This window comes from Dermacentor andersoni, chromosome 7 (assembly GCF_023375885.2).
Source record: "Dermacentor andersoni chromosome 7, qqDerAnde1_hic_scaffold, whole genome shotgun sequence".
NCBI classification, from domain to species: domain Eukaryota; kingdom Metazoa; phylum Arthropoda; class Arachnida; order Ixodida; family Ixodidae; genus Dermacentor; species Dermacentor andersoni.
In genome coordinates, this window is record NC_092820.1 from 151,413,222 (window position 1) to 151,428,239 (window position 15,018).

The 15,018-nt window shown below is 50.4% G+C and overlaps 1 protein-coding gene and 1 pseudogene across 1 annotated transcript; both read right to left on the bottom strand.

Annotated features, from left to right (window-relative positions):
* Positions 1–311: 311 nt before the first annotated feature.
* On the bottom strand, positions 312–3,058 carry LOC129385518 (sulfotransferase 1B1-like). The gene is made up of 2 exons (XM_072289536.1): positions 2,672–3,058; positions 312–980 (listed from the first exon to the last, which is right to left on the bottom strand). The coding sequence occupies exons 1-2, from the start codon at positions 3,056–3,058 to the stop codon at positions 312–314; spliced, it is 1,056 nt and encodes a 351-aa protein (XP_072145637.1).
* A 2,585-nt stretch (positions 3,059–5,643) lies between these two features.
* On the bottom strand, positions 5,644–9,385 carry LOC140219612 (BTB/POZ domain-containing protein 3-like; annotated as a pseudogene).
* Between the last annotated feature and the right edge of the window lie 5,633 nt (positions 9,386–15,018).

Here is a 15,018-nt window from a genome sequence, read left to right on the forward strand (position 1 = left end):
CCACTAATTATATATGATACCTTCAGTGTACGATTAAATTAAGGAGGAGGGGGCAAAACAAGACAACAGTATTTTAAAAGCGCACAATGTATAAACTACAGATTACAATAAAATGCACTGCAGTGCATCTCGCTATCGCAAGTAGTATTCTGTGTGGTCACACATCTCTAAGGCACATATGACATGAGAGAAGCTTCAGACAAGGGGCTTGGCTAACCAGTATACAAACACTACGAGTAACTTGCTGTCACGAGTAAAGAAAATGTAGACGTGAAAATCGTCTTTCACATTTCACGCGTCGCGCTGACTGATCATTCCATCCACTTTTGCCACGTGTACCACATCTTGGTCCCACTAATCCTTTCTTCGCATAGCTGACGTAGGCGCCGCGCCTGGTCTGGCTTGATGTGACGCTTCCACTCGCCCACTTCACCCATGCGGAAGTGATTCGCGGAAAGCTTGTCCAACGGTTCCTTCGCTTTTGGACGAGGCGTCCCCGCACCGCGACGGGTCGGGCCAGCCGAGAAGTGGCTGGTCTTGAGACTGCCGATGGACGTCTTGTCGACCACGTAGCGTAGGAGTCGCTCGTCTCCGCGAAGCCTCGCTGCAGCGGCGGCGTCCAGGAAGTCGGCGATTTCCAGTGTCACGGTGGCCGGGCGCTGCTTGAGCGTCTCGTAGTAGAAGAAGAAGACGTTGGAGTCGTCGCGGCGGGCGTACCAGGACAAGACGTGGTCGAAGTACGAGCCGAAGGGTACGCGCGCCTCCAGGAACTGCTCGAAGAACTCGTCGAACGTGGTCCCCGGGCGGAGGCCCATGGAGGGCTCTGCTCGGCAGTGGTGGTAGAAGGAGACGACACAGTCGAACGGGTTGCGCACTGCGACGACGTACTTGGCAAGCGGGTGGTACGGTGACAGCCAGAACGGGAGATGGTGCTTGATAATGCGAGGCTCGGGAAGCGCTTCGGCCACCTTTCGGCCAACCTGCGCGGTAGAGCTTGCATGCAGATTGCGTCGTTACACAGAGACGTTAGGGGATTTTAGCTTGTACGTAAAGTTTTCACATGTTGCGGTTACTCAGAACGTAAACGTTAGGGATCATGCTGTAGGAGATAAAGGAGCAAATATTGCATTGAACAACATGTTCTGCTTAGTTGCTAACATAGTGTATCGAGTTGCTACTTAGCTGCTTAAATTCTTAGCTTGCTTAGCTCTTTAGCTTGTACTTCCCTCTTTTCATTCCCTCCTTCCGAAAGAATAGGCAGGCGTTGTACCTCTTTCGGTGGCAGTTGTCTGCTTGCTCCCTCCCTGTTTCTTTTGTGTGCTTGTATGTTTCCATATCTAATAATAATAATAATAATAATAATAATAATAATAATAATAATAATAATAATAATAATAATAATAATAATACTTAACTGCTTAACTGGTGGTGCGAAGTGTCTACAGTGACGTAATCGTTAACAGCTAGGCAGTCCCTCCTGTTTGTTTTATTGGTAAGAACGCTCATCTTATTACGAGAACGTGTCTAACGCGTTGTGAGCTGACAAAGAATCGCAACATGTCGCTACCAGTGCGACTTCTGCCGTATGTCTCCATTAACCCGACATTTCGTGAAGGTAAGTACGTTTACGAAGAAGCTGAAGCTCTCGATTATAAAGCTTTGACCAGTCCGTACATCTATTACCCTTTGCGTAGTGCTAGAATACTGGTCGCAGACGTCAGAAGATGCACTGGTTGCCACATTCTGCTAAGATGGGCTCAATCCCAGCATGCAGAACTGTTATTTCGAAGGCTGCACTCGTTTCCACCAGAGTACTATAATACTTCGTTATTTAAATACTTAAAGGACTCTGCCTCCATTATGGTTAATCTGTAGTCGCAATTTAGTTTCTTGTATGGTTGTCTCACTACCTTATCAGCCCGCGGTTACCACTGTTTAACGTAATTCGTCTTACTGTCTGATTTTCATGCACATATTTACTGGAGGTACGCTGTACAATTAACCGTAGACCTCCGTCGGTCTTTCTCGATTTTTAACACGCGCTTAAATTAAGTCGAACTGCGGAGATTCAGAAATTAACTATCATCATCAGCCTATTTTTTATGTTCACTGCAGGACGGAGGCCTCTCCCTGTGATCTCCACCTACCCCTGTCTTGCGCTAGGGCTGGTTTCAACTCGCGCGTGCGAATTTCCAAATTTCGCCACCCCACCTAATTTTCTGCCGTCCTCGACGGTGACCGAAAGGACTTGCAATACCGAGTTGTCGCTTGCATACGGTGCGGAGAAAGACGCAGATACGCGTTTTGGTAAAATCCCTGTGTTCCGCGAGGGGGGGGAAGGGGGGGGGGTATTGTGGCGCTATCTAACGTGCGCCCGGGGAATGAAGGCTGCTTTCTCAGAAATTCAGGCGTATACGCATGCCCCTTTATTTCGCATTTTCTAGTTTCTTTGTTTTTATGTGCGATTCGACGTATAGGCGCACAGGAAACTTCATACAAGACGGAACCGATCACTGCAAACATCAAGTATGCCATCCTGCCGATAGCCGAATTTTGCGTGGTTATACGCATCTCGGAAGGCCCACATGACGATCAAGAGGCTTTAGACGAGAGGCTTCAAGTGTCACGTGCTATCGCAAGTAAAAACTACGCACTACGGAACGGGGCTCACGCGCTCCAGGAAGGGCACGTGCCGTGTCACGATATCCGTGAATAACGGCACTCCCTCGTCCAATCGGTCCAGGTTCAGGAGCATCCAGACGATGTACTGCGTCCACGTAGTGCCCGTCTTTGGGTAGGTGGCCACGAATACGTCGCTCGGTCGCGCCTGATACCGGAGGGCGTCCCGCACGACTTCAACGTTGAAAGCCTTCTGTGGTACCGGTAGACCATCGACGACGTATGCCAGCTCAACGGGGCCGGTGGGGCCAGGCAGCGTCGCACTAGGAGGAGTTGCCGGCTCCTCGAATTGGTCGTCGGCTTCGTCGACGTTCAGAGTCAATTGGCAGAGGGATCCGTCATCGGCTCGCTTTCTGGAACGTATCCCTAGCAGCCGCATTACGTTCGCCATCGTCATGTAAAAAGTTCTTCGAACGCACTTTGAAGAACAATTTGAGTGAGCGCTGTCTCGAGTTACCAAAATGGCGCGAATTTCATTGGACAAATTTGGATGACATGCATGGTGCGTCGTCTCTTCGCTGCTAACTGGACAAGTCTCGACACGGTTTTATGCGTATGGCAGTACTTCTTTGGCGATGAGCACGCTCTCCTTATGGTCCACAACTCAGCACCCATTTACAACTACGGCCACGTCTGTCACTGCTGCGATGCTTCCTAATGACAACGCTATCTCCACATCGAGGTCTCAGTCTTCGCATCCACACCATCGAGAAGCTGAGACTAACCACACTGGCGTGACGTTGGCGACATCGTTAACCGTGTGGTGTGACAATCCTGGACTGAAGGTGCCGATTGAAGTGCTTGTCGCGTCGCCGCCGGAAACGAGTGTGCCGAGGCGAATGTATAGCTGCCGAAACCCGCGAGAGGTCGCTCGAAACAAGTGCAGCGTTATCGCCAAGGGCATCGTCGTCCCCGTTGTGCTGTTGCCTGTACGGCCATGCGAGATAGCAAGGCATGCATGCACGCACGAATCACCGAGAATAAAGGTGTCTCAACTGTCGTTCGCATATATATGATGCGGCCCGCTGAGCGCATACGTGAACGAAGACGGGAGCAACGTCAAGCGTGAAAGACGCTTCGTCAGCAAAGAGGAGGTCTGTTTACAACGACGAAAGGATTCCCCCATTCCACGCAGGAGCGATAAGCTGCTCGCTTGGCGATTTCAGCAGGATGGATGGATGGAAAACTTTATTTGGTCCTGCAAGTAGTGATAATAAACCACTAAGCGGGCCGCTCTCACGTGGGGACCGGAAGGCCAAGCCTCACGGCCACGTCGTGAGCCTGCTGGACAGCCCATAATTGTTCATCCAGGTCCGGGCTGCGAAGTGCAGCCTCCCACCTGGACGCATCTTTGATCTCGCCAAATGCGCCCGGAATTTTGTGTTTTGGAGCTATTAATGATTGTGCGGAAACTATCGACGGTGATTGTCAATAGGCGAATAGCATGAACGAACGAATTGAACGAGCGCGCGTGCGTCAGCCTCCCCCTCCTCTCTCTTTCCTCGGTAGCCTGTCAGCTCGTGCCCCTTCCCTCGGCACCTTCCTTTCGGTGCCTTCCGGTGCCCATGGTGAAAGTGGTGAAGAGCGAGCGCGTGCACTTTTAATGTTAAATCATCATATGCCCCATTGCGCGAAACCCTGTCGGCGACGGCGTGACCGAAAGATGGTGTCAAAAATGGCGGACGGCGCACAGAGCAAAAACACGTCATAAAAAGCTCGGATTGACGTCAATTTTCTCAAGGAGTTTCCTGTAAACGAAGTGAATCAATGCTTTTGAAAAGAAAATTTGGGTATTCCGGACCAGGTAGGAATCGAGCCCGAGCCATCGGAATCCGAGCCGAGCACGCTTCCCCGACGCTATGGAAGCTCCGCAGCTCCGGCTGACTAAAGGTGGCCTAGTGCGCGCGCCCCATTTCACACGTCATGTGGCGGCCAGCTGGCTTACTAGAGGTGAGGCGTAATTCGTACGCTATTGGCCATGTGATGGCGCAGCTAATAGGGAAGATGTGACTCCACGTAACGCGTGTATAACATGAGCGCGTTCATGGCGTTTCGAGGTCTACAAACGGCATAGTGCTTTCGCGTTCCCCCGCGTGAGCTGTCAGAACTGCGCCTGCTGAATTTTAGAGAGCGGTTCCTGCGGTGAGTGGCGGCGTCGTCCCTAGGCTTCCTCGTAACCGAGCGAACGAGCACAGCAAAAGGGTGAAAGAGTGAACGCGGCACCCGTATGAAAGGCGGCGATAGCGAAGAGAGCGCGAGGAGGAAAGTGGAGGACGAGGGTGCAGCGGAACCGTGAGGCGAGAAGCAGAGGAGGAGGGTGTGGGGCGTGAGAAGAAAAGCGTAGTGCGGCGCACAAGCTCTGCGGCAACAATGGCTACGAGACGGCGCCAAAGTAGCGCGCGTCGTCTATATATGGAAACAAAGCGTCTGCCGGAGGTCTGTCTGCGGCGGCTGCTGTGAATCGCGCCCACTAGTCATGATTAGAGAGGCAGTCGAGCCATACTTCACTTCGTTTGCGACGTGCCACAGGAGACGGATTGTCTGCGCCTCCTGTGTACTTTTCGTGGGCGAGAATCCGCCGTAGATCCTTATCCGCTGCATCTCCTTTGATAGTCTGGCCATTGCTGGGACTATGGCTGGCCAGCGAATAAATAAAGAAATAAAAGGTGGATATATATATATATATATATACACACGCCATGATGGCGTCGCACTCGTTTCTTCCAGTCGGTATGTATCAGAATAGGTATGGGGCGGAATCACATGCATGCATACATTAAAACAATCACATATCATGACATCAAAGACATGACATAAATGGTGTGAATGAAATGCATGCATGACACTCACACACTTTATATATATATATATATATATACATGGACAGGGTGTTTCAGCGAACACCTTCAAAAACTTTGAAAGGTTGCCTGTGGCACATAGCTCAGTTCTAGTTTATGAGCCGGTCTACTCGAAGCGGCGGACACTACTTGCACCTTGCAACTGCACCTTGTAGCTGCAGCGCAGCTGGCCGTCGAACTTGGGCTGCCGGACGCTGTACGAGCCGAGGTCCTGGCGCACGGGAAAGCCAACGCCCACGAGGGACACGTCGCGCATGGGCACGACGAACTTAAGGCCTTACAGCCGAAGCGACCGCGACGGCGCGTGGAAGGAGACGGCCTGGTAGCGGCGCGCCACGAAGTGCTCGGGGGGCGACGTCCTCTTGGCGCCCTCCATGCTGACGCCTGCGGAAGGACCGTCGAAGACGGCTCGTTAATGGAAACGTTCGGATAAGTGACACAGCACAGCTTATACTCTAGGGAACACTATAGGGAGAAAGAATAACTTCGGCTGTATTTGCTAAATCACCATTTCACAATACCAAACTAGCCACCATAACCCCGAGACGTGGCTTTGGTAATTAATTGAATACGCAAAGACCAGAGACGGTTAGCGGTGCTGCCCTGAAGCACCTACTTGGACCTAGTTAACTTTTACCTGTAAAGATGTACTGCATTGCATTCTAAAAGAGCCAAAGGTTAAACTTAGTAATCAGCAACAACTTTTACTGGATGGCCCAAACACGGGGAGAAGGTGCTCTGAAGTCTATCACGGCACACTGATGTATCGGCGCATGGGCTTAGGCACAAAATTTGGGAAATGAAATTTTAACCGTAATTTGTTCCTTTATCTAGTCAACCTCTCACCGCAAAATTAACGGATGTAGAGATTCCAGAAAATGCTTCATCAGACTATATACACCAGCTTCTTTTTATGTGAATTCTTGCTCTGCTTTGGCTTTTGAATATAGGAAGCAAGTAGAAATAATACCTTGCTCGTAATAGGGGGATCACTGTTTTAGTATTACTTCCTAAAAGAACCAACTGCGTCTTTCCTCCTCAACACTCAACTTACTCTTCACGATCATAGACACTCAACGAAGCTGATTAGCGTCTCATCGCTCCACTGAGCAAAGTGAGCGTTCAGGCACACAGCAAGCACAGTGTAGTCTTGGTAGACTAGAGTTGACTCAAGTCTCAAGGTGCTTGAATAATGGGCAACAATTCGTTAGATGTTTTCTTAGAGAATCTTAGCTTTATGAGCAGCTCGTGCACAAACCCAGTTGTTTGCACGGACATTTTCACCCTGTTCACATTTTGTGCCTTTCACACATTATGCATTGCATCGCATGCATGTTCAGGACGTCATAAAGATGCCATGTATTGTTGAGTTGGCGGCAGAATGCGTTGCCAGGTACTAGGAACATATGCGTCCTCGAGTAGTTTGAGGCTACGTACCCTCAATATGTAAGCTTTCGGATAAATCCGAATTCGAAAACGCAGAACCGTAACCATGATACACCATGCGGTAAGAGGTTATCCTGTGCCGGAAACGACAGTGACCGTGTGCAAGTGTTCCGACTATCTCTATAGGTGTTTCTTTATATCTTCCCCTCACCCGCTCCCCAGTGTGGGATAGAAAACAGGATAGATTGTTCTAGCTAAACTCCTCGTTTGTCTCCTTTTCTTCGTCACTCTATTCCCCAGAACGCTTGACTATTCGAACGTCTCCTGTAGTACTGCATGCGACCAAATCCACAAAGATTTGCCTTTGTAAGCGCTCTTTGCATCTAGTCAGTCACCTTTATTAATGATAGGCCCAACAATCGGATTGGCCGCAGTTTGCTCTTACGAACAAATTCTAGCGCATACGAGAGCTTTTGCGAACACAGGCTCTGACCTTTTGGCAGAGGCACAATCCCCGGGATGGCCATGTTCATGAAGACCGAGAAGCACTCTTCCTTGGTCAGGAGCCCACTCTTGGCCGGGCCCTTGCAGAACTCCTCGGGGCTCATGGCCAGCAACCGAATGAGCGGTAGCACGGTCTCGATGACGCTACGCACGTTGTCCATGTCCCGCTCCAGGTTTCTCCTGGAGCACTCCTCTTGGCCCCACTGGACCACGGCCGAATAGAGCGCGTACTCCGAGTACAGGTTGAGGTACTTTCGGCGCACGATGGTCTCTAGCGTGTGCAGCGCTACGTTGGGGAAGTTGGTCGAGGTGAGCACGTGGTACGTCTGCCGGTCGATGATGTTGAGGCGCTGGTGCACTAGCGGGTAGGCCTCCATGACCTGCGCGATCTCGAACACCTGGCACACGGTCTGCGGTGTCACGTGCTTCTCGATGAAGGCGAAGCAGTCCTTGAGCAGGTGCGGCAGGATGTACTTCTTGGCCGCGTACGCGGTCAGCATGGCGTCGTCCACCGTCTGTAGCTTGAGGTTGTCTGTGTAGGCGTACCTGCGATCGCCGGCAGTTTGAAATGAGACTCATGAGCGGCACACCCCCCCCCCCCCCCACCCCCCCGAATATAAACGCACTGAAAAAAAAATAACAGTGGGCAGGTCCTCGCTAAAAAGCGGTGCTAGACCAGAGCGTTCAGCTTTACGAACCACAGTGGCGCTATATGTTCCTGAGGTCTCGGGTTCGATTGCATGCCGCGGTGGTCGTATCACGATGAAGGCGAGATGCAAAAAGCGTTCGCGTTCCGTGCTTTCAGCGCACTTTAAAAGAACTGAAAGAATTGAAAGTGAATGGAACTAAAAGAACAGAAGTGGGAGCCCTCCAGCCTACCAAAACGACGTTGTTCCACGCCTGTCTTCGGTACTAAAATTGTTTATGTGTCTTCTGCATTGTATTGAACTTCTCCTGTAACTCTTTAGCAAAAAAAGGAAGAAAAAAAAAAACGACGTTGTGCTTTGCCTTATGAGGCCAGCTGAAACACGTAAAGGCTTGACATCGTCAAGAAATTTCATCTATATATATGCGTAATTTTGTTCCGAAAGCCTGGCGAAATATATCTTGTGGCATTGCGCAAATATTTGTCCTACCTTGTGCGGTGGTGTGGGGGATAGCGAATTCTGCTTTGTACCTGATATGGTTCTTTCCAGGAACAAAATTAGGCTAGAAGATATCCGCCCCCGCAAGAGAAGAAATACCAACATATTCTATGAGAATACACTCCTCTTACCTGTTCATGAACAATTTGAAAACGATAATAATAATAATAATAATAATAATAGTGAACTTATTCATATGCAATAAGAGCCATGGCTGGCTGTTTCAAAGCAGCGTCGGAGCGTTTCCTATACTGCACGACACGGTATTGTAGCGAAAAAAAAAACAGGAAAGGTCTGTCACTCACATTCTTCCCTTTCGCGTTTTTTGCCCAACTATACCATGTCGTTCAGCTAACAAAAACTCCCCCAAGAAAATGTTATCGTTCCTATAGTGTGTTCTTCTTTTTCTTCATTCGTCGCTTTCTTTCTCAAGATCACGTGATAGCTCTAAGCGTAGAGTAGGGGGCCCATACTGTTGTTCGCATTAATTGAGTTACAGTAATCAAGCAGTCACTGAAATTTGAGATACCCTTTTGTTACAAGTCAACATTTTTCCGAAAATCTGTTGGCACGCGGTGATCCTTGTAGTTCAAAGGAACGTGCTGCACAACCCTAATTTGTTCACGCATACGCGATGCGTATACGTATATGCGTATACGTATACACGATGCGTATGCGTATACACGTATGCGTACGCATACGCATACGCGACTAACCCTGTCGCGAGAAGCGCGACGTACCACGTGCAGACACATGTCCGGAAAATGGATCGTCCCGTGGCCGCCCCACCAATTGACCCGCGATGGCGCCCATATCCTCTCGAATGAATTCCCCGGGGGTCGCTTAGCGGAACCAAGGCTGTGACACCGTGCGCCTGCCACTCGCGTACGATTGAGCACATCGCGTTCTTTTACAAAACAGTGCATCGGTGTGTGGGCTACGATCCGGTTCGAAGTTGCCGCGGAATCCCGCACAAATTAGCGCGTTTCAAAGCTGCCCATTTTCAGTGTGATAGCGTTTAAGGTGGATTTCACGCACTTTGCATGTAACACGTTCCTTCGACGAAAATTATAAACCGGCCCCCGAATGCAGTGCAGCCTAAGACATGGTCTCAAAGCGCTAGCTGCCCCGAGCGAAGAATGCTAGAAGCCGGGACATGAGGCATGGGCCGGACGTTCGAAAGAGCGACCGTGGGACGAGAGAAGCGTCCGTGCGATTTTAGCTTAATGGTTAGACGAATTAGGCTGCTCTCCTGCGGGACAGGTGTCCGAAATGCCACAATCGGTCACGCATTTCTTCGTAGAGTTATAGGTGGACATGGCCAATTTGAAAGGTATCGAACAGAGCACTAGATGTGGGTTGACCAAAAGTGCACGTGAAGTTTGTAAGACGCGAAGCATTAGAAAGTCACTTCGATGAATGAGAGAGTACAAGGTCGCCCATGACACGACGTGGGTGCAGCTGTCGAGACGCAAGGATTGTTGCATCCCAAGAATCGCATAACTAGAACGATATGCAGCATTTTCTTTTGCTCACACAGCTGCGCATCGCTTAATTGGGTAAAACTCGTGCACTAGACCGAAATGCAGGCAGAACGGCATGTATGGGCGCCCGAATACGTGATTTGATGTTCGAATCACGATCTTCGAGTCAACTGCGCCATATTAAACATAAGATTGGAGGAAAAGCAAATTTTCATCCCCGCTGTTATTGTATGCACATCGTGCGAACTTGCCCAGTGGGTCAGGCTGCGTCGCTTAGGTTGCCACAGTTCGCTCTCTCTGAAGTCATGTGCACGCGAAGAAGCTACTTGCTTGCTCCTAACTCTCCAGTTGGCCTTTTAAAAAACAACGCTGCATAACCTACTACGTAATGAGAGAAATTTGCTAATTTTAAGAATACTAGGACTAGTTGAAGTAGGAACTTGGTTGCAACTAAGTTGTCACAGAGCATCGCTCGCAACTTAGTTGGTAGTGACTTTTCTGTCCTGAACATTCTTCCGCCCTCGGTTGCACCTTAACATGGCGTAATAAGATGAACGAACAAGCCCAGCAACAGGTATTGAAAGAAAATCTTAATTTGCCCCAAATTCGACCTTGCGTCATACGCATTCGTTGTTAGCGATGGTGCGAACCAAACAACAATAAGGGTGCCTTATGTTTGTGTTTCGCGTGTTCCCTGAAACAGAACTCGAGAGAGAGAGAGAGAAAACAACGTTCGCATTCTTATACAACAGTAGGACGTATTAGCAAGCACTCTGCCAAAGGAAGCGAACTTCGACTTGGCGAGCGGGAACAGACATCCACACAGACGCCGAAAAACGAGCGTAATAAAGTGCATTTATTGCTCAGTACATCAGTGTAGAAGAAGACAATCGCACTGCCAAGGCTATATATGACAAAGCAAAATACAGAAAACACATTGACTATAATGACGCGCGCGCTTATAACTGCGAGACAGTTTCGAGAGAGTTCTTATACCCCAAGTGGAGTGTACGTTGACTCTATTTTGGCACAAGTGGTATTTGGAGAAGTATTGCCTGCACTTAAACATCACCGACGAAATCGAAAGCCGCTTAGATGATATCTACTTAAAGGCGGTTTCTCGGCCGGGCCAGTCCAATGAATGTGGTTACGCTGCAGAGACGGCCAAGACAGGGGCTTCTATCCAGGAATAGTCCGTCCGATGATCGCCACTTCCCTATGGTCGGCTCGGTGTAATCGGGCCTCCATTGACGCATCCACGTCAGGGCCTGCAGCGTGTTCCGGGCGCTTCTGTAGTGTGCGTGAAGAGACTGCAGGTTCGGCAAGCGAGCCTCCAGCATCATGAAAAAGAGCTCCGCCACACTGCCCGGGGTCGTAGTCGCCGTGAGCACGCAGACATGCCGCAAGCTGCGGGCCATGCTCAGAGTGGAGGCGAAGCGTGCATCAAGGGTCTCTTTGCTGGCTAGAAGGGTCAAGGACGTCAGCCGAGGGTTGTCGTAGAGAAGCTGACCCAGTGTCCAGGGACAGTGTTCAAGTTCCGTGACGTCCGCGCCGTCCACGCTGATACGTAGTTCCTCTACCCGGCAACTGAGCAGGAACCTCAGGTTCACGACCTTGGCAGTCTCGTCGATGCTCAGTCGGCGCAGCCTGGTTTTGCTGTGGAGTCGCTCGAAGCAGCAACCGGAAAACAGCAGGGGAAGCTGGCACGTTTCGCACGACAAAGCAGCGTCGGAGCCAACGTCGAGCTGCTCGAGAAAGGGGCATCCATCCGCGAGCCACGTGAGCGAGTCTTCATGATTAGCTCCGCACGACGGGAGCGCCAGCGAGCGGAGATTCGACAGCGTCGATGCCACTACGGAGCAGCAGTCGGCTTCTATCGTGAAGTGATAGGCCGACAAGTTCAGTTCCACGATTCGGGAGACGCATGCGCTGAAGAACTGCATCATCGGCAACATGTAGCCGCTGTGCGCGGTCGGGGACCTCGGGACCTCAACTCCCTTGGGTGCCATCAGGACGAGTGAGAGGCGTGTGGGGTCCTTCCACGACTCGGGTATCCTGGCGGCTGCTTCGAATAGGTGGGTGGCTTTCGTGTCGGCCTCCACGACCACGACGGCTTGCCTAACACCGCGCAGAATCACCTTCTGTTCCACCACGTCGGTGAAGGTGACCAGGCTGCTGGAGTGCTCCGGCTTGAATCGACAGGCGATGTTGCCCCATATTGCGCCTTCGGGCTTGAAGGTACGGTGTCGCTCGTCCCTTTCTTCCACCCGAGCTTCCTGGTCACTTGGCATCAGCAGCTGTTCGCAGGTGTACTTGAAAGTTTCCATATTGCGCTTGTGTCTGGACAGCTCCCTACGGCAGGCTTCGGCGCTCGGCACGACAGGCGGCTCCTTGTGGACGGCGTGGATGTGCAGGTGGCGCAGCCTGCGGCAATGGATCAAGAAGTGGTCCAAGAGAACGACGGTCGCCTCCGTGACGACCAGCTCCACGTACATCGTCTTTAACTTGGGCCCCTGCAACTTGGGGAACGTACGAATGTGCGTTACCGCGTGACTGTCCAGCCAAGACTTGTAGTAGCTGTCCTCGCACAGCGACCACTCGAGCTTTTTAACGCCGGGCAGCTTCAGGGACAACAGGTCGAAGAGTTTCGGGGGTTCCACGAGGCAGTTTACGCAGTACAGCTCTCGCAGGTTGTAGCAGCGGCCGGCACAGTTGAGAATCACCTCGGACGACAACGCGAGACAATTTGTGAAACGCAGTTGTCGCACGTGCACAACGAGGGGCACTTTCTCGACCTGGTCTTCGATGTGCTGCTCGCGAGTTGCCCCGATAAACTTGTTTATCGCTCGCTCGTCGGTTTCAGGATCGAAGGTCACTCTCTGCAAGATCTTCGAGCAGAAGGCGAAGCGCTTGAGCTTGGGCACCGCCTCGGCCATGACTAAAAGAGACGTGGCGTCCAGGTGACGGAATATCTTCCTCCACACTTCGGGCGGAAAGGGTCCCACGAAGTTCGGGGCTCTGCGGACTGGTTGCTCGAGCTCAGTGGGCGACGACATCGCTGACTGGCTTGACACTGTGGCTACAAACGATTCTGCGTGCTCGAAGAGTTGAGACGGGCGACGTCGTACACTTCGGAATGGCGAACTCGAGACGGCGCAGGTAATGCGGTCGTGAGGAGGCGACCACTAGCAAGCAATTGTCGCAGTCAAGTCTGAAACGAAATCTTTTTTCCCTCCTATATATAACTAGGAGGCATTAGGAGAAAGCGTGAGGCGGGCACCTTAAGAGAGAAAAGGAAAGTCAAGGCGAAAGAAAAAGGAAGTTGTCCGTTTCTGTTGGCCCACGACGAAGTTGGCCCATCTTGTATCCTTTTTCCCCCACTCTGGTTCTCGTTCACAACTAATCAGGCGTAGTGCATTCTTAGAAGGGAGGGGCCTTGGAAACCTCGCCCTAGTCGCGGTCGCGCTGAGGAGGTGGGAGCCAATGGGTTAGACACGCCAACTCTAGCAGCCTCCCGGTAGCCTTTGTATACTAGTTAGCTGGCGTGACCCGCGGGTGCCCCCCTGCCGACTATGTACCGACTAGCCTAATTCGCCATGGTGTTTCCATAGATGCTGATGCACGACAAGCATTTGGCGAGACAACCTTTCCTCCTAGATTGCACTTCATTTTTTTTTTTTTTTTAGTGTAAGTGCTAACTGCTATGCGCGAAAAAAAAATTTCGGTCGTTAGGAAGGCCGCGAAATAAATTTTTTACCGTATCAAGGCAAATACAGATATAGAAAACAGAATGTTAATTACTGGAAGTACCTTACGGTGCATTCGTTGTCTCTAAGAGCACTGCGTTTAGGACTTCGTCAATGTATGCATAATAATATGTGAGCGATAAATAGGCCGTATAGCCAGAAAAAACACGCCATGAATGAGAGAGCGCAACCACGTGGGAAGACAACGAGGCTTCCTTGTGATCTTGTTCATTTTGACCAGCCGTTCTTCAAACATCCGCGGGATTTCTTGCGCTATTTTAGTTGAAAACACTTAGTTGAATAAACTCTAGGCTCAGACCTCACATAACTTTTATACAGTTTGTATGGCCGAACTTCAGAATAGCCTCGAAAATAGGGAATATACTTCCTCAATGTGCATGTCATACATCCGTAGGAATACGTTGTGGACATCCAACCAAATGGCGTCAGAGGATGGTAAAAATCCTTTTATATACCGGCTAGGAACGTTAAGATGGGTTTTCATCGTCTACTAATACCAGCCCACGAAAGATCTCGAGTTCAGCAAATTGCCACAGCCGGCGGAAAAATTGAACGTGGTGCTGCTAAGAAATCTGGCGTAGCAATTCCATTCGAAGGAATTCCATCGTCAGTGTACTATATACGGAGGAAAGAGCAGTGCTACGCGCAAATTTTAAAATTAAAAGACTTTCTATTACGGTTATCACAGCGTTTCTCTCCAACCACACTTAAAGAGCACCAATTTATGGTCTTTAATTGCCTATCGTGCTTTTCAGTGCGAGCTCTACTTTTTAGCAATCGTGAACACGAAATAATATCACCCGGCGTGGTTGCTTAGAGGCTATAGGGTTGCACTGCTAAGCACGAGGTCGCGGGATCGGATCCGAATCACAGAGGACGCATTTAGATGGGGGCGAAATGTGAGAACACCCGTGTGCTTAGATTTAGGTGCGCGTTAAGGCACCCCAAGTGGTCCGAATTTCCGCAGTCCCCCACTACGACGTGCCTCAGAATCAGATCGTGGTTTTGGCCGGTAAAACCACGTCATTTGATATTAAATAATATTCATCACATTCGATCTTCCACGTGGCATCCAACCCCGCTTTAACATTTTATCGGCTAGCCACGCGGCTTCTATGGCGTGGCAGTCGCGCGTTGATACAAGTGATATCCTGGCTAACTTAATTTAATGTTATTTTCAACATCAGAACCCAAT